Source organism: Paramisgurnus dabryanus, chromosome 14 (genome assembly GCF_030506205.2).
Source record: "Paramisgurnus dabryanus chromosome 14, PD_genome_1.1, whole genome shotgun sequence".
NCBI lineage: Eukaryota > Metazoa > Chordata > Actinopteri > Cypriniformes > Cobitidae > Paramisgurnus > Paramisgurnus dabryanus.
Window position 1 is genome coordinate 27,173,308 of NC_133350.1, and position 20,370 is coordinate 27,193,677.

The window sequence follows — 20,370 nt, forward strand, 5'->3', positions numbered from 1 at the left end:
ATTGGAATAGGCAGCAAATTTGAGTCCCTTCCAAATCGGTACATAAAATCCCAGATGTCGTGGGGGACACATTGTAACTCAAACTTTGTTTGGAAAACTAATCCCGTCTGAATAGTGCCTCTTTGTGATATATAATCACAGGTCACTGTTCAACAAACTTTGGGATGCACCAAAATGCACATCTTCACATAAGCTTGGGTTTCTGGTTCCGCATGCATATGATCAGAAGTCAATGGGACAGTAAGTTTAGGCGTGTGCTTTTGAAGAACATCATCATAAATAAATAATTAGGAATTCACTCAGATTATCTGATTTACATTGAATACTCTGAAAAACAAAGATTTATGAAAGAACCTACATTTATTTAAACATTATAAGATTATTATAGTGAAAAAATACAATTGGCACTTTACAAAAGTAACACCCCACAACTTTTCAGTCTTAGCAGACCAACATCACAACTAAATACATGTTTCTCCATGTTTGTCCCATTTCAAATCATCATACTGACAAGTTACCAAATGGACCTTTAGAAAATGAGTCTTTATCTCAGCAGGTCCAGTTAGTCCAGGGTACCTACAAAACAGTAACACAAAGTATTTAAATAACAATCTGAGAAGACACTATTACTGTAAGCTACTCTGCTGACGAGTTTATATTGTGCCTTTTCATTCCAGTATATATTCCAAAACCCAGTGAGAAGAAAGTCTGCTGACTACGGCACCATGCCCCTTTTTGTACCAAGAAGACAGTTGGCAAATTTGACACATTTAAAAACGTAGTAGACATGTTTTATTTATATAGTTAAATCACATAATCAAGTAGTCTTATGTCAAAACATGACCTACAGAATTAACAGAATTATGAAATTATTATTTTCCATATGTTAGAGAGAAAACTGTATTACTGCATGTCATATGCCAACATGGGCATTGTAACTCTAAAATATCTAGGGGCAGTTTCCTGCACAGGGTTTAGATTAATCCAGGATTAGGCCTTAGATATATTGGGACTTGTAATTTGTTTTTACCAATAAACTTTACAACAAAACAATACTGGCATGCATCTTGACACAAAACAATAGCACTGCTAAACGCAAATCATTTTTATACTGGCCTGCATGGGCCAGTGGTACAGGTTTTCACTTGTCCTGCCAAAATGTTCACTGTCCCCACCAAAAACATGTTTTTATATTGACCAAATTAAATGTGTTAATGTATCTTTGGCGCTCTATGGCAGGCAGGGTGGACAGATAACTACTCAACATGTTTAATCTGAGTGATTTTTTAAGTTATTTACACCTGCCGGATGTGTACGAACGTTGCTTTGTTCCGCTATTTTGTATGGAAGTCAATGGGAAGTCTAGTTTGTTTTCCCCAAAAGTGGGCGTGAGACTGTTGAGAGACTTTCTATGACGTTGCGCCGGTTTTGCGTATGCGTCTATGTGACACACCGATTAGCTATGAGCCAGAGTCCTATAATAACAGAGTTACGAAACGCTTTGATCTCGCCGCCGCGCGGTCACGTGATTCATGTAACGTTCTACAGTTCCAAACCAAGCAGGGCTGTCAATCTGTTTGCATAGGTTTTCAGCTATTTTAGGTAAATATTAGCTTGTAATGGGAATTGATCACTATACTTACCATGTTTATAACGTTTTTTTTTACTAGGGAGTGATGGAAATACAGTAAATCAGTTAATAAAGATAAACAGTTAATTGTGGCCCAAAGATAACTGTGGTTATCTATACCAACTACAGCAACAGTTTATCTTTTATTTTTGTAGCAAAATATGGCTATATAAATGGCTATCAATCTGCTAAAAACATAATTCCTACACTTTTACTATATTAAAATAAAATAAAAGATCGCCAACGCGGTTATTTGTAACAGTCAAGCATAACAGAAACACACTAAATTCATATTTAATTGTATTTATAGTACACATTAAATGTTAATATAATTATACATGATTTTCGAGGATACATCACTCGTATTACTTACCAAACACAATGAAACACATACAGATGTGGCCTTTAAAAATGCGCGTCTCTGAGACCAGAATGCCGCGGAGACTTCCGAAATTCTGCGAGATCCCGCAAAAGGGGGGTTCGGTGGGGGACGCAGGAAATATAAAAACCTGTAGAGGGCAGGCGTGTTTCTTGTAGGCCATACTGACGACAATGTGTGTGCTCGACTTCATGCTGAGCGTATACTGTATGATATTGAAGTAACATGACACGGACTTTGATGTCATACAAATGCATGCTTTTTGGCAAACATTTTGTTGGCGAAGTTTTCTTTTGCCAGTTACATAAACAGTCACATATTCTTCATAAAAATCCGACTCAAACGCGGATCATTTGTCTTATTTTTTCCGTGTACTTACAGTAGAAGAGACGTGATGTATGATAATCGAGTCTTATAACAAAATAATTTGCGAAGACCTTTGAAGAGACCGAGCGCATTTACGCAATATCATTAACTAGTTTATCTAATTTTACATTTAGTTCATTTTTGCATCTGAACGTTTTAATAGCTTTAACATGGTTGTGGTGCGCTTTTCTGCATTACTGAACAGTAGGCTACTTTTTATATTATTATGTTTCCCTTTACATGGTATGAAACACGATAAAAAGTATGCATTGGTGTTTAATACATTTCACTGAGAATTTGTATAATATGTTATACTTTTGTACTAAGGAAATAAAATCATATTGTGAGTGTAAATATTCATAAATTCGAGGAGTTTCTGATGTGTTTGTCATCGGCAAAATGCGCAGTTTCTTTGTTGCTGATTAAAAACCGTTGGCTATGTGATTGTTTAAAATTGACATTTTTTCTACTTATTATTAATTTATTTTTTGCCTACATTTACTCAAATAATATCAATGTGAAAATATAAGTAAATCATACTTCAAGTTAGGCGTAAAACTTACACATTTTTGATGTCAAATAGAAATAATAATAATTTGAAATATGCAATTATTACAGTTTTAAAAACTTAAATATATTACTCTGACCTTTTTAAATAAATTGACTAAAATAATCTGTAAATGTAATACTTATATTATTAAGGCGTATACATCAAATAATATATGTACATTTTACACAAAATATCTGTTCTATTTTTAGTAATTTATTTTCCAACTAAAAAAATCGCATAACTGCATTAAGAGATTTTATTAAGTTACTTTAATCATTTATTTTAGAGATATTTACAAAGCCACTGAATCATTTTTAACAGTGTGTACATTATGACCTTATTATTAAATGCATATAAATAAAAATATGTAAAACTAAATAAAAAAGATATCATACACGGACTGTATGTAAGCATACGTTTTCTTGTTCGGTGCACGTGGGTTTAAATGCCGTTTTTCTAAAGAAGAATTTTAAAACTTTATTGGTGGTAGTTGAGAAGAATTCCTTTTTCCATTTCTAAATCATTTTGAGCGCAATATAAATATATCATATTGTTATTCTTATTATATAAGAATACGCAATTTTTACAAACTTTTTAACATATAGAAAATACACGTTAAGCATGTTGTGTGTATTTCCTAATTACAAGCTTTTGATGAAATTGCACCAAAACTAAACGTGCATAAAAACATAAAAAAGTCATTTAAATAAGCGAAAAATATTTTTTATGAGCTCAAAAATTTGAATATAATGTGCTATTGCTGAAAATTGCCCATCTCTAAAGGAGAATATTCATCTTTAAAGTTTAAGAAACAAAAAAGTACTGATAAGCATTCTCAAACATATATATTCTGTAAGCACTCATTTATCCATAATGATGTAATTTATTTTTTAATAACATATTGTCGCTGTCGGGCAAAGATACTCTCTGGACACCAAGACCATGTCTATGGGTTCAAGAATAACAGAATATTGGCCATTTGAAACTCGAAAGTCATCACTTTATTTTGTCCCATTGTTTTCCATTTTGCGTGTGGTAAAACTCCTGTGCGCGTCGTTCAAATTCATTGAAATTTCGTACACTTGTAGTTTAGCAAGTATGTATAATACAATCAGTCTGCACATCGTCTGAGGAAATCCGAAGTTGCGTCGAGGGGAACCAAGCTGACAGCCGCGACAGCAGAGATTGTCACGTACCTACAGAAGGGTATTGGAAAAAGCTTGCATCTGACCTGCAGCGATATCATTCTGGCTTGTTGGGATGTCAGCCAGCGAGAGTCATCTGATTCTGACCTTGTTCTTTTACTCCTTAGAGTCTAAAACCAGGAGGGCATATTAAGTATTCATTGTATTTTCATTTTAACAGAGCAGCTATGGTTGCGCGTTTCACACACCTCTCCAAACCACGTTGTTAACACTATGCTTGTTCGACTTCATGCGGCGCCGCAAGAACCGACAGCCGGATGACGTCAGAGTACCGCGAGAATGATTCAAGAAATCATATTTCGCCTCGCTCTCGCGATACTGTGACGTCTTCTGGCTGTCGATTCTCGGGGCGCCGCATGAAGTCGAACAAGCCTATTGACAGCAGCAAAAGCTACGCATGCGCTTTTAACTTGTAAAACTCAAAGGTGAATGGGTAATGTAGTCTCTGCTCTCGGTGGGACGAATTAGGTAGCTTGCATTGTGAAGGGCGCTTTGAAAAGCGGCAGCGCAGCCAAATAATTAAATTAAGCCTCTGATTTAAACAGATGTGCAAACGAGCGTTCTGGTACGTTAGAAGTAGGTTCTGGGCGCAGGGAGAGGCGGTGGTACGCTCAAGAGCTATATTTGGAAGTGGCGGTACTGGCCCACATTAAAGCACTGGCGGTAGCAAAGGTAGACGGCCCTTTGAAAAGCAAAAGAAAGCTGATAAAAATGAGAAACCTACACTGAAATAAATTGGAGTAGGATTTAGGCTACTTAACAAAATCTAAACATTTTTCACTCAGAAAATGCTAGTAAATATAAACAAAATTATCAGCAGCTTTAACTTTATTACTTTTTTAATTTTAATTCACTCTTTGTTTCAGCGATGTTTATAAATGTACTATATTTTTGCATTTTGATTACAAACTGTTCTACACTGAAAAGAAACTAATGTAACCTGATTTAATCACGTAAAACATGAGTCTAAACACAAGCACCACTTTTCTGAATGATGATAATCACAAACATCCCAGAGTTTGTAAATCAATTGTTTGTAAAACATATTTAATGCTAACTTTACTTAAAAATTCAGAAAATATTTTTTACAGTGTATAAATAAAAAGACATGAAGGAAGTTAATTCCAAAATGTAATTAATTGTACATGGTTTAGCTGCTTGTTTTAGCAGCTACCAGTGACAGAGAGTCAAGAAATTAAAAACCACCCACCCCTAGGTCTGCCAATTCTTTGCCAACCCCCAATGCTAATCGATCACCTCATCAAAGAAAACCGGTTTATCCAGTTTTCACCAGCGTGTTGGGTTTTAATATCAACCTTTGCAGTTTCTTTGTTAAAATGTAATTTAAGCAAATAGGCCTAATACATAAGCTGTATGTTATTTTAAATGAATGTTTATAACTTATAAAATTAAGTGGATATCAGGTAACTTAATTTGACATATGTTGATATAACCTAGGCTCTTAAGTCCCACGCAATCGCCATGAGACACACGCATTTCTGTCAGTTCACACGCTCACACACCAAACCTTGTAAGCTATTTATCACGCTGAGAAGTAAAATAGAACTTTTCCTGCTATACAAATTAATAAAGGAGGTGCTGGTATACAGAGCATTTCTGTCGAGTTTAGCAGTACATTTTTTAGGTGTGGTCAACTTTACGCAGCGCCACAAGAACCGACAAGCAGATGACATCAGAGTACCGCGAGAAATAAAGCGGAGGAGGTTGGTTTTAAATCGCTCTCGCGGTACTCTGATGTCATCCACTCATGTTTGAGTCTGTATCAGATGAAAATACAGATTTTGAGGAACAACTTATTGTTTGGAGATTGTCAATGGACGTTTCTGAGTGGTATGTTTGTTTTTTCAGTGTAGACCTGCAAAACGCCAAATGCATAAAAATTAATTAATATGGTAATGTCTTAGCATGATATGTTTTCTAAAATGTTTAAAAATGAACAAATCAGTTGTGCGAAACTACACAGAATTTTTTTTTAATGAAACATATTCAATGGTTACAGTGCCTCATGGTGGGGTTTAACCCCTGGTTCAGTTTACCCCATCTGTTTCACTTTGCCCCACAGCCACCGTTCTGGGAAACTGCCTAGCTTAGTAATTCAGGCTAATCTTTAGCTAAATCATTCACATGGTTTTATACATTAGCCTATCACAAATATTTATGGTATGAATATTTAGACCTGGATAAATCTACTTTAACATAACAGCCTTTATACCTGGTATGTATAAATTTTACTTTGATAGGATAAAAACTGTTTTTTTTTTTTTTGTTAAAAAAATCATACTTTAATCATAACTCTTTAATTTGTCCTTCTCTTTAACATATAAATTATGGTTGCTACCTGTATTTGTGGTCACACGGCTACAAATCTGTATGGTTGCCTAGATAAAGGGGGTGGGTCAACTTACCCACTGGCTCACTTTGCCCCACTCTCCCCTACTTGGTATTGAGAAACGGTGTTTATCGAAGCCGGAGCGCGAGCTACAAACTACAGAGCGAGTGCGCGGGTGCACAATGGTGAAAGAGCAACACACGATGTAAATAATTATACCAGTGCTCGCAGTACAGACGCTTTATATTTTAGCGTACTGCGTACCTTCACTTTCTTTTGCGTGCCACCACTTCTCATGTTGCTGGTACTTTGCCTTAAAGAGTCAAAGGGCGTTTCTATGTGGCGCTGCGCAGACAGTTCGGCAACGAAGACATCAAAGTACCGCGAGAGCAAGTCGAAATGTTACAAATGGTCCGACTTTACCTTTGCTCTCGCGGTACTCTGATGTCATACGCCGACCAGTCAGCGCCGCACCATTTAAAGTCGAAAAAATATTTTTGAAAAAAAAATGCACTAATAAAGATATTAGACAAGTTTTTCATGAAAGGAAGAGAGTTACTCCAAGAGGAAAATTTTATTGGAATTCCATTCTAAGAGATGTAATTTGGTGTAAAGCATGGTTGCTGCCCTATAAATTTTGTATTTCAAATAAAGTGAGAGAAATTCATTTGAAGATATTACACAAAATATACCCAACTAATTTACTACTTTCTAAATTTATGGACATTGGGAACGAATGTTCATTTTGTAATAATACTGAGGAGTCTTTATGTCATTTATTTTTTGATTGCCAAAATGTTCAGGCATTTTGGAATGAATGTTTTTCTGTCCTATCAACTAAAACTAACACAGTCATAACATTTAATATGAAAGATATTATTTGTTACTTTGAGAATGATGATAAAAACATTTACAATTTGGTAAATTTCTTCATTTTGTATGGCAAATTCTTTATTCATAAATGTAGATTGTTAAAATCTTATCCTTTACACCTGGTTTTCTTAAAAGAAATCACTCTTTTAATGAAGTCTCTTAAACTTGTAAAAATGTAAAAGGTACATGTATTGTTAATGTCTATGAGTCTGTATTTGGCGTCCTGTGAATGTCTTCTATTTTATTTTTATAACTATTTTGTTATTCAACTTTGGAAGTTTCTATTTTGATGCCTGTTTTCTGTATTAATGTTCATATGTTCTCTAAAAAAAAAAAAAAAAAAAAAAAAAACCATTTAAAGTCGAACACACAAAGCGTCAAGGCAGGGCCGCTGGAAGTCATTTTGAACAGGGGGTGCTGTGAATTTTTTAACCAAAAAACCTATGAGCCTATAGGCCTATTTAAAATACATTTTAAAAATAAATACATTGAGATTTACTACTTTATTGTCATATACACTTCAGGGCACACAGCCAGGGTCTGAAACACACAGACATCATCAGTTCTCAGATGAATATGCGCTATTAATCAGAAGCAAAAATACTTATCCCAGGGGGAATTACTTTCGTTACAATTTACATACAACATATAATATTATAACAACATATAATATTAATTAAACTTCACAATTTTCAATGTCCATGCGGACGAACATATTTTACTTTCGTTTTTAAGTTAGAATCACACGACAGATGTAAAATATTCTCACATTAACATACCTAGTATATTTTTATATAGATCTTTTTTTTTACTAAATAGTACTATTACTGTCTTTTTTAAACTTATAAATAATTCATAATTTGAACAAAAATAATGATGGGTTTAGTTCTGATATTGTATACTTTTATAAAGAAATACATGGTGTATAATTACATTTTTAGAATAGGCTTTATATAAGGTTTGTACTGTAAAAATACTCTATTTGTTACAAACAAAAGATAAAGAATTTACAAACGTGTGGAAAGCCATTTCAGCACTTGGACAGCGAAATGTTTTTTTTAAAAGCATTACTTAAAATGTTTTCTCATCTCACCATATCTACAGGTGCAGAGTCATTATATACAATAAATCCGTTGGGTAGCATTTAAAAAAAACATTTAAAAGTAGATGCATTTGTTTAAAGCAAAGCATTTATTTACTTAGCTACAGATGAAGCAGCTATTTAAGCCTTCTAACGTCTCATAATTGATCATCATTTATGTCCAAGAGACTCAATAATAATCTGTTACATTTTAATCCTTTAATTTTTCATATTAAAAAGCGTTTTTGTGCTGCTGCGCATCCATGTATGTAATAAACAAACCCGCGTTGTCATTCCGTTAATACGCATATTATCAATGCGCTCTTTACTCGCGCAGAAAAAACTCGCGTCGCGCATTGCGCCGGTTGTATAATAGAAATTCCAAAGTCTCTCATGAGCTAGGGGACGAATGTCCAGGGAGTTCAGTATTTCTGTGTGGGCATGCATCAGGGAAAGGTGTGTGAGTCTTTTCTGGGTCATGGTGCTGTACCAATGTCTTTAAAAGACGCAAGACAAAGAAAGTGCGCTCGGATGAGGCCACGGATAGGCACAGTAATGAAATTAAAATCCAAAATACACGTAATAACCTACGTGTGTCAAAAATAATTTCCTAAAATATTCATAAGTAATATATCAATTGTGCAAAATATTTTTACTTAAAAAATATATATTTCTCGCTTTTCCGCGACCATGCGTCAAGGTCTGGAGGAAAAGGATACCCGCCCGGTGCCGATTGAGCATGTAAGCATATGTTTTCTTGTTCGCTCCACGCAACACGGGTTTAAACGCCGTTTTTTTTCTAAAGAATAATGTTTAAACTTTATTGGTGGTGGTTGAGAATAATTTATATTGCAGAATAATGTATATTGCATTTTAGCGCAATATAAATGTATCATATTGTTATTCTTAATATAAAAGAATACTAATATATTTTTTACAACATTTTTAACTTTAAAACATACATATAAAGATGCTTTGTACAATAGCTTTGCTTCTGACAACAATTTTCTGTAATAAATCAGTAAATCAATCACAAAATGTGTTGAAAGTGGCGAATAAAATGCTTGTCAATTCAAACAAAGGTGTATAAAACCGCTTTAATTAACAATAACTAAACTGTGCTCTTTTGCATACCTCTACTTTTCTCATGTCTTTCTTTATGCCACCTTTATCTTTTTAAAATCTTGCCACTTTTAGAAATAATTTGTTTGCATTTTTTGTATACTGCACACTTTATTTGCATCAACTATACCCATAATAACATTTTCTACGTTTTTCTTTCAATAAAAATAAACATATTTATTATTGTCTTAACTTAAAACTTTGTTTTTTAATTTATAAATTAGATTTTATATAAATAAGTTTTAAAAGTGTTGACTGCGAACGTCTGAGATAAGATATCTGGAAGGACCTATAATATACGCCTATAATATATGTACATTTTAAATTAAAATGTCTGTTCTATTTCTAGCAATTTATTTTGTTTTGACCAACTAAAAAATACATAAGTGACATTAAGAGATTTTATAAAGTTACTTTAATCCATTATTTTAGTAATATATTTACAAAGCCACTGAATATTTTTACTGTTATGAATAACGGCTGAAAGGATAAAAAAAAATCATAACACTGACTGCCTATATGCGCAAGAAAGGTATTAAAGTTTTAAATATGTAAAACTAAATAAAGATATCATATGCCCACTGTACAGTATGTAGGCCCATGTTTTCTTGTTCGCTCTGCGTGGGTTTAAACGCCGTTTTTCTAAAGAATATTTTTTAAACTTTATTGGTGGTGGTTGAGAAGAATTCCTCTTTCCATATGTAAAGCAATTTAGCGCAATATACATGTGTCATATTATTGTTCTTAATATATTAAGAACAATAATACTACTATATTTTTACAACATTTTTAACTTTAAAACATGTATTTTTATACCACATGAATCTCTTTAAAATATTAATACTTTTAGAAAAACGGACATAATAATTAATATTATGAACAAACAATGAAACGGTGTCAAAATTCGACAACACAAATAATTAAGATATACATTGTAAATAGAGTTAAGTGTATTAGGCTCACACTAAATTCTTTGTTGCACTTAGTATAAATGCCCATTGCACGTACAGTCATCTTTATATATGTATGCGCTGTTATGCTGGCAAGAATTGGTTGACGTCACTTTGCTGTTTTAATAGAAATGTTAAATATTCAGCAATGCCCTTATTAACTTCTGGAAACAACCGCAATGACAACGCATATAAAAATGTAGTTTTTTTATGCGCCACCTGGTGGATTTTCTGTGAAGCGAAACACATTAAGGGAAAAGGGAAAGTAGCCCCCCCGAAAACACTTGCAGAATTCTGCGTGACTCCGCGAGACGATTTGGCGAATGCCGCGGGAGAAAACGCGCGTTTTTAAAGGCCACATCTGTAGCAGCATTGTGAAGCAGTGTGACTTTCTTATAAGGCATTTAGCTTGTCGCTGTTGCCCCCTAGTGTTACTCGTAATATATATAAAAAAATAAGTATAAAGTAGATGGCCACCAGTAATAAAATATTAAACCATTAAATCTATATTATTCACACATTATACACAACTCATTAAAATATAAAAATTTTACTAGTTATTATTAACGATAATCATCACCTACAGCAGAGTTCATAAAATATCACTGTTGACTATATTAATGAAATGTCCGAAAATGTAAAGAGAAACGGTAATTTCATCAATTTACCAGCAGGTGCCATTGAAATGAATGGGTTTCAGTGCTGCGTTTGGAACTATGCGTCACTACCAGTCACTACATGAAACGCTGTTACTTCCGCATTCCATTCTTACAACGGACGTCTATGTGAGTGTCGTAACTCTATTATTATATGACTCTGCTATGAGCTACGTACAGACGAATTTGATAGACATTAGTAGCGCCCATTAAACGGCTCTGGGCATTCGTAAACCACGCCTCAAATACGAGAAAATGAACATGTGGTGTTAGTTGTCTTTATTCATTCATTGCCATTAAGTTTAGTAGACCAGATAAACAATTATCGGCAACCCTTTTAGACACCATGCACGCTGTCGGCTTTTCTCATGAGCTCCAAGATTTTGTTCACAGTAGTTGTTTGGTCCAACGAAAATGGCTCCCACCTTGTCTGCTTTACCTGGAAACTGATGGCAAACTGTGCAATGCATTGCATTGTTTCTTTTGTCGTATTTTACCCAAGTAAATGTCTGCTTCCAAGATAAATAATACGTTTTCGTTTGGCCTCATAAATAGAAGGCTTTACTGCCATCCTAACATCTCTTTGCTCTACCAGCTGACATAACATGCAACAGTGTACACAAATTTGTGTTTTAATGCTTAAAATGTGTCTCGATTGTTACATTCTATAACAATACATCCAGACAAGTGAAGTACTGGCCTGATCACAATACTGTTTACTGGCCCAAGCGTCTCTCACTCTGGCCCCATGCCATCAGGCAGTGCTTTATGTTGAGCCCTGACATGTATCTTATGGCGCTTTTCCATTGCATAGTACCCCACGGTTTAGTTTAGTTTGGGTCGGGTCACCTCACTTTGGCGTGGTTAGCTTTTCCATCGGGTTTAGTAACACTTCGCAGTGGGAGGGATTATAGGCGTGTTGTAATATTTGTGCTTCCTACTGCTGTGACATCATACAAGTGAGAGCGCTGTTGTACATTCCCATACATTAATTATTTCTCAGTCCACCACAAAATTAAAATTGGCCACCACAAATAGATGTTTGCACATCGCGTTTTTATCACTAACGTTACCTCAGTCTCACATGACTGGTTTCTGTTCAAACACCACGGCGTTAGTCGACGGCGCTCCGCTGAGCCTCATTGAAGTTGCATTAAGCATATATAATGCTGACGTGCTCGTCGTGAATGTTCAGCCACAAACTGCAAGTTTGGAAAAAACTGTTATGGTGTCCCGGATTCTCAACCTGTGGATGTTTGTTCGTGAGTTTGGGAACTTATAGCAGAGCACAGATGACAAAATTTTTGCTCGAGACAGCGCAGGTAAAGCTAATCTACATTATAGCGATGACGCTGCAGTGATGATTCTCTCAGACCAATCAGTGACCTACAGTGTTTTCGCGTCACGTTTGGTATCAGCTCGGGTTGCTTGGAACCCCAACCGAGGTGGTACGAAAAAAAGTATCGGGTACTACGTACTGCACCCAATAGAAAAGCTCCCAAAAGTAAGCTGACCCGACCCAAACTAAACTAAACCATGGGGTACTATGCAATGGAAAGCGCCATTAGGATAATCCCTGTCCGGGAAACCGCCCCCTAGAATTTTCGGTTTTGGCCCAGAATTTTCATGGTGCACCAACTTACAAACTTTGACATTAAGTAACTTCATGAAGTATTAGAAAAGATCAGAATACTGCAAATGTGCATATGGTTTTGCGTATCTTGCTGCCGTGTATTTAAATGAACTGTAGAGGTTCAATTTTATGAGGTGCTAAAATACCTAGAAAGTCTGTTTTTACATATAAATCTGGTTCTTATTCCCCATTTTGTGTAAAAGAAAAAAAATGGCACCAATCAGAAAGATCCATAAAACTCTCTGCCTCTCCTTCGTACTACTGCCAGCAGAAAATAACATTAAATCATGATTCACTTACCTTCCAAAAACGCAAATTCATCTATTGCTTCAATAGCGTTGTCTGCCAAAGAGAAAAAACAACATTACAGACCGGTGGTTACTAGGCCTAGTAAAAGCTGTATTTCAATGGTTTTAAAATTCAGTATTTCATCTCACCCAAGTCTTTTCGTTGAAGGGTTTTTCTTTTTCCTTGTTGTGCATATACAAGTGCATCTTTCGCGATCATTTCCACGAAAAGCTCCTGATGGCAGAAAATGAACGTTACTATGATACACAGCCAAATAAGACAGAGTTAAAGAAACTCCAGACACACATAAAGTGTATTTGTAAATCTTACTATGTTAGTATTTAGGTTACAATAAGAGACATCATAAAATTGCATTTTGTAAAAGTGAGAGGGACTGAATCTGTAGGTGGATGAATCTATTTATTACATTATAAACAGCTGATACATTGCAAAGTCCAGTCCAAGTGGTTATATTTCATGCTATGAATTACATTTTCTTTTTATCATGATTCATGATTATAAGTTTTATTATGTGTATACTGCACTTATTTATTTTTGTATATTGTACACTTTAATACTATAAATACAGCACGCACCCAATGTATCAAATAAGACCGAAAATTGAAAGACATGTAGATGGACTGTTAGATTGACAAAGGAAAAGAGGGATGAAATGTTGTGTGTGCTGACCGTGGCTTTGGCTATGATGAACACGGACTCTTGACTCGCGAGACTCACGTCCGGATCGGCTTTCATCAGTGTCTTGATGCGTGACAGCGGTAACTTGGCGAGCCGGAGCTGCTGCTGTGGACCAGCGGCGGGCCCGACATGCGCGTTCCCTGCATCCTCATCGGGCTCGGTGGCTCGCGGCTCATCTTCAGTTCCGCTTCGCTCCGGGTCGGACTCCGCGCGAGCCGCCATTGACGCACGCGGCGCTGGACAGAGCTGCAGTGTGTTTAAGCTCGCGGCTGTCTGAATAGCACGCGGCTCAAAACCGAAAGCGGCGTGTCTGTCTCTCTCCCGCCAAATCACACGGTAAACACAACACAACCTCGAGGGGGAGGACGGCGGAACAGACGTCACAACGTGACGTCATATTCGTGGATCAACTCATTCGGGGTTCTGTCTCACGCAAAAAATATTCTGTCTCACGCACTCTGTCACCATAATCAAAACCATTTCATGCCAATTCTTAATAAAATCGACTTCAATAAGTATAAAGCAGGGAAGAAAGGCAATCATTTGAAAACAAAGAAAAAGCAAAAAATAAAATAAAATAATAAAATACAGAGGTAATAAGCGACTTATGTAACATTCATCATATCATTACAAATTTGACACTTTTTTGATTATTAATCTTTTTTAGTGTTATAATTTAATAAAGGGTCACAAAGAAAATAGTTTAATTTGGGAACTGTTGGGGAAAATTTACATTTATGAATATAATATTTTGCCATTAAAATATACACATTTATAGCTTGCAGGTTAAGGACACATGTGCTCTTTTCTATGACGTTTGACGAAGTACACCGAAGTACACCGATACAGGCCGGATGTGGTGGTGCTGATGTTTCTCGTATCTGATCTGAGAACAGTAGCTAGCTATTTTACACATTTTATTAATCTGCACTTAATACACTCAATAAAACTCGAGACAAAAAATAAAATGAATGAATGTTTCTATTATCTATTCTATATAGCACATTGCAGAATAACTGTAGGTGGCAGTAGAATTGTAGTTTTCTTTTTTTCTGCTAACTAAATTTTTCAGTGCGTTTCTGCGTCAAGTTCAGCTTGTTTCAGTTTCTGCATCAGCTTTTTAGGATTACACTAAGCTTACATAAGAATACGTGTTGGATAACTATAATGAATTAATGAGACTGTTGACTGAGATCTGTGGTGGAATGAAGTTTTTCAGGCTGCAATACCTTCTGCTTTCACTCATCGACTACACCTGTTACTGTATAGAAAGATGCAGTAGATAGTGAGAACATTTCACACGATATACAGTCAAAACAAGATCCTTTAAACCAGAATAAATAGTGTAAAAGTGCTTTACTGCTTAAAGTCATTAGGAATAAATGTGTAGCCTAGCTACTTGATGAAAAACTGTGGAGTATGACAATTCTGTATTTAATAAAAATTTTAATCAATGTAAATGTTTTAAGACTTACTTAGAAGAAACAAACCCGTTTAATCTCACTCATCAAGTCATCATATTTGTGACGAAACTGTGAGTTTTTACTTTTTTTAAGTTTGATGATGTATTTAAACAAACTTTAACAATAATGAAAGTGAAACGTTTAGAACAGACTCCTAAATCACCGATTACCTTTTGAAAAATATCGCTCAGGGGGCTTTCGAGCAGCTCTCGTGGTATTGTGATGTAATTCGCTGGTCGGTCTGCGCAGCGCCGCATGAAGCCGAACACACCTAAACAAAACTATTCTATCAGTTACAAGAAATACCTGTATTTTTACCTGTGATTATTTTACACATGAACAAACGCACTTCTTTGAAACAGAAATATTGAGTATCAGCGTGTTTAATAACATTTATTAGTCGCTTACGTGTACTTTTGATGTTTGTGTCGAATATCCAGAAACATTTTCACTGAGGTAAGTGCTTTGCGTCACAAAACGTTCTCATACTCGACGTCTATTTATATTAAAATAATTTAATATTACATGTATTAAATTATTACTGTTTTAAGTTTAATAAAACTGTTTTATATAAGAGCGGTTGAAACTTTAAAGTGAAGTAACATTGTTTGGCAATTCTCATTGCCCCGCTCATAAGCTGTTTCTCAATGTCAAGGATACTTCTTTGGCAGGACTGGTCCTTATAGTCACTTTCTTCTGAGGCTAGGCGAGGGTCCCTTTAGCATTCGGAGAACACATAAATGGAGCAGCAAGTGCACGTCACTGCGTCATTACGTCAATGAAAAGGCGTGCTTTCGGCACCGCACGCATAGGATTGTGGGTGATTTCAGCCGTGCGAAGAGCGGAAAGGATACAAATATGCATCCTTTCCTGTATATGGCAGGGCTCCAGACTAACTTTTTTCACTGGGAGCACAGTGGCCCCCAACTGAAAATTTTAGGGGCACAAGCAGAAAATTTAGGGGCACATACCGTAAATCAACATGCTAACCAAATATTCGTATTTCTACTAAGTAATACACTGTATTACTAATAAATACTTTGATGATAGATGCAGAAAATACAATGTGCTGTTTTAAATTCAGTGTCACATTACAAAAAAGTGTCAAATTTACTGGTCACACATGTGTGACTGGATGTAAAATTCAGTGGCACACTCTCAAATTTTGGTGGTAAAATCCCACCATTTGGTGGCAGTCTGGAGCCCTGTATGGGATATTTTCCAAACAAAGGACTCAGTCCTTGGCTGAAATTCCGAGGATCCTCGACATTGGAACAGTCCTTCAACCGATGTCGATGACGTAGCATCCTCGAAATTCTGGTTTTCGAGGATCCTTCCTTGACATAAAGAAAAGGATATAGTTTTCCTCAATTTTGTAAGTCACGTTGGATAAAAGTGTCTGCCAAATGTAAATGTGATGATTCCAGCTGTGCCTCATTTAAACAACATCTTGTACAATGTTTATATTTTTATATATAAACCATAACATTACTACTACTATATATATGGGGATGCATACATTAATCGCAATTAATCTATAGCAGAATAAAAGTTTTTGTTACATCATATGTGTGTGTGAACTGCGTATAATAATTATTTATATATAAATATGCACGCATGCATGTATAATTTTAAGAATATATATATTTTAAATATTAAGTATTTATATATAATATAAATTATACATAAATATACAAATGTATATACACATGTAAACATTTATTAAATATATACATGCATGTTATCTATACAAAGATATTATTCACACACATATATGTAAACAAAAACTTTTATTCTGCTATAGATTAATCATGATTAATGGTTAAGCACCCCTGTGTTAATCAGCTATTTGATTCATTCAGTCTGTCTGTGGTGGTGATCAATGATCAGATTCATCAGTGGAGATCAGACCGATGTAAATGATTCATGGATGATTCACAAACATTCAGAGATGGAGATGATTCTCCAGATGTCAGGTATTCTTAAAACTGTTTTGTTTACTTTAAAAAAAAAACATGTAAATTACGAATTAGGGCTGTCTTTTAAATTACATTTCACATATGTTATGTTTTAAATTTTATTAAACATACAGTAAATATGATTATTTTGCATGTTTCTGTAAGGAATGGATATGTGTGGTTTGATTTTCAAATATCTGTAGCTTACGTATTGGCTTGCCTTCTGCAAATGAAACTAAGAAGAGCAAATCAACATATATTTTTGTTACAAATTCCCAGGTGAAAAAAAAATCTATTAAAAATATACTTTAAAAAAGTGTACTAAGTATATTTTCTAGATTTTGTACTATTTTCGTCAAATCCAAGTATAGTTAAGTGTACTCAATTATGTATTAACTTCAACTTAACACCTATTTGATTACACTTCAAGTGTAAATAGTATGCTAAAATGGAACAACTTTTTTTAAACTTCAAGTGCACTAAAATACACTCCTGAAAATCAAGATTTATGAGTAATTAAGCACACTTACAGTACAATTGCATTGTATTGCAATTTTAATGGAAATACACTTAAAAAGCCATTGCAGCACAAATTATAGTTGTGTTTAAGTACATTTTGTGCATACTGCTATCATACTTATAATTAGTATAAACTATGTTAATTTAGTATGCCTCTGTAATATTTCAAGTGCTCTACAAATGCACTTCCTAACTATTTTTAGTGCTTTTAAAGTGTCCCACTATGACAATAATAATGTTTTTAAAGTGAATTTCAATTATAACCTAAACATCATAGACACGTACTTTCAGTGCAATATTATTATAGTGTATTTTTTATATTTTAAGTATATTTAATTTGTACTTTTATCCCCATTTTGTTATACTTAAGCATGAATATTGCTGTTACACTACAAGTGTATAATATAACAATTCAGTTCAAATGCACACAAACAGATTACAAACTGCATTTCAAAAAAGGATCTTTATTAATGACACAAAAGTAACACACAAAACAGATATTGGCAAAATGGGGAACCTTAAACAGTCGACTTTCTTTGAAATGCCGGGAAGAGAACAATTGCGAACAACTTGTACTATATGGACATCTAGCTCTGATTTGAACTACTGGAGGCCTTGTAACTGGCATTGTTGCACTTCCTCCGTAGAAGGTCCCGGATCTCTGCCACCTCGATGTTGGGGAATCACTCCCTCACTGCATCTGTAAAACAGGAAAGAGACATTTCAATTTCAATTTTATTTATATAGCGCTTTTCACAATTTGTAGTTGTTTCAAAGCAGCTTTACATTAAAAGAAGCAGGGGAAACAGAAAAATCGACAGACAATATAAGTAGCAAAATACAGCGGCTATGAATAAACTTTACAAGTGAGCAAATTAATAATGTCTCGTATACAAGAGGGTGCTAAGTTAAGCCAATGTTGCTTGACTCCCCGGGGTTAAAAAAACCCTAGGAGAAAAACCTCAGGGAGGAACAAAAAGTCCTAGGAGGAAAAGATATACACATATATATATATATGGGATGTAAACGGATAAGGAGATTTAACGGGTTCCGTCTAGGGCTGCACGATAAATCGCATGTGTTTGTCAGGCGCATCTCCTCAGTAATGCCGGTTCCTTGATTAGTATTAAATCGCCATCAGCTGTTTTCAGATGGAGCAGCTTTAACTACAGAGCCGTAGTTCCCTGACAAGCTGGGCCATATCGCATACATATCGCAGCCGATACGTCCGCGATAATTAATGCGAAATTGCCCCGATTGTCAGTGAACTACGGCTCTGTGTAGTTAAAGCTGCTACATCTGAAAACAGCTGATGGCGATTTAATACTAATCAAGGAACCGGCATTACTGAGGAGATGCGCCTGACAAACACATGCGACTTATCGTGCAGCCCTAGTTCCGTCGGTGGTCAGGCATCGGCTGGGCATCACGTTGAAGGGCAGCCAGTAGATCAGTGGTGTGTTGACCTCCACGGCAGCCAGAACTGGTCTGTTTGTCTCAATGTCCTCGGGTTTGAGGACGAGACAGGGAGAGAGAAACAAAATCCTATTAGCGTAGGGGCCATTCACATGTAATGCAGTGTCACACAGTGTTGTGTTTTAATATCTGCTCGGTTCCAGACAGGCTAGCTATTGCGGCATTAGTAAATTACCCAGACGAGTTATGTGAATGCTTTGTTCCGTACAAGCTAACTTTTGCGAGATAAGTATCATTTACTAGACAAATTATGTGAATGCTTTGTTAAAGAAAAAAAGTCTTAAAGAATAATTCCGGTATTAAACACTTTGATTCTCATTTCTGGTTTGTTTTGGATGAACTACAGTGATGGTCACTGAAATTTTGACAATGTGTCGTGTCTTGACTTTTTAACTTGTTTAGAAGCGTCTCTTGACTGCTTCAGAATGGAAGTCAAGGGCCATGCACAAACATGTCATTAAAACAACACTTAACGTTCATTTTCAAAACTGTGCTACTCACAGAGTGGTTTGTGGTGTTCGTTGATGATTAAAAACAAATATATCAGAGCAATGTATGATTTCAATCCGTGTTATTTGCTATAGTGGATCTATTTTTTCAGACACCTCACAACCACGTATATACTTCCGCTCTATATTTGCGTCTGAAGCGTTAGCACACTCTTGACCACTTGATGGCGACAACCACTTTGCCTAACAAGGATGCTGAACGGAACTTGGTGTCTAGCGTATAGACAGTCACAATCGAGCTCAAATTCAAACCTAAGGCTGGTCACTGAGCCATCAAATATGGGAAAAATTTGTGCCCTACTCCGAGGGCACAGTTGCTCTGCTCATGCTAGCCTTTTGAGAGAAACCGAGCGAAAAAACTACAACCAGATGTAAACAGACCCTTTTCCATTTCCGGCGGCAGAGTGATATATCAGCGAGCAATGAGTCTTCCAAGAGAAGTCAATGGAATTTTACAAAATGCCAAATAAAACACCACAGAAACTGTATTTCGCTACACTACTTGTTTTTAATCATCAACGAACACCAAGAACCACTCGGTGAGTAGCACCGCTTACGAAAATTAACCATGGTTTTACTACAGTTAAGACCAAAAAAACCATGGTTACTGTAGTAAAACCATAGCTACCACAAAATAACAATGGTTTTGACAACCATGGTTTT

The 20,370-nt window shown here is 35.5% G+C and overlaps 2 protein-coding genes and 1 long non-coding RNA gene across 5 annotated transcripts in view; 1 reads left to right on the top strand and 2 right to left on the bottom strand.

The window, feature by feature from the left end:
* Positions 1-341: 341 nt before the first annotated feature.
* Positions 342-14,166, bottom strand: pole4 (polymerase (DNA-directed), epsilon 4, accessory subunit). The gene is made up of 4 exons (XM_065241836.2): positions 13,774-14,166; positions 13,233-13,317; positions 13,096-13,137; positions 342-576 (listed from the first exon to the last, which is right to left on the bottom strand). Exons 1-4 carry the CDS (start codon positions 14,002-14,004, stop codon positions 563-565), a joined length of 372 nt encoding a protein of 123 aa, XP_065097908.1. The 5' UTR covers positions 14,005-14,166; the 3' UTR covers positions 342-562.
* Positions 14,167-15,443: 1,277 nt separating this feature from the next.
* The window catches only part of LOC135719225 (NACHT, LRR and PYD domains-containing protein 3-like), a 37,153-nt gene continuing 32,226 nt past the window's right edge, over positions 15,444-20,370 (top strand). For all 3 annotated transcript variants that reach the window (XM_065241838.2, XM_065241840.2, XM_065241839.2), the window contains exons 1-2: positions 15,444-15,701; positions 17,108-17,221. In XM_065241838.2, coding sequence (XP_065097910.1) covers positions 17,172-17,221 — 50 coding nt within the window. In that variant the 5' untranslated portion in view covers positions 15,444-15,701; positions 17,108-17,171. The remainder of the gene's footprint in view (positions 15,702-17,107; positions 17,222-20,370) is intronic.
* Positions 18,167-19,517, bottom strand: LOC135785832 (uncharacterized). The gene is made up of 2 exons (XR_012334988.1): positions 19,071-19,517; positions 18,167-18,422 (listed from the first exon to the last, which is right to left on the bottom strand). It is a non-coding gene; the product is annotated as an uncharacterized lncRNA (long non-coding RNA).

What these genes read in the sequence shown, in the direction of transcription:
- pole4 (XM_065241836.2), bottom strand. Translation starts at nt 14,004, where the DNA reads ATGGCGGCTCGCGCGGAGTCCGACCCGGAGCGAAGCGGAACTGAAGAT. An exon ending in TCATCATAGCCAAAGCCACG is followed by an intron (nt 13,318 to 13,773) that starts GTCAGCACACAC and finishes TTCTGCCATCAG; the next exon opens with GAGCTTTTCGTGGAAATGAT. An exon ending in CCTTCAACGAAAAGACTTGG is followed by an intron (nt 13,138 to 13,232) that starts GTGAGATGAAAT and finishes TCTCTTTGGCAG; the next exon opens with ACAACGCTATTGAAGCAATA.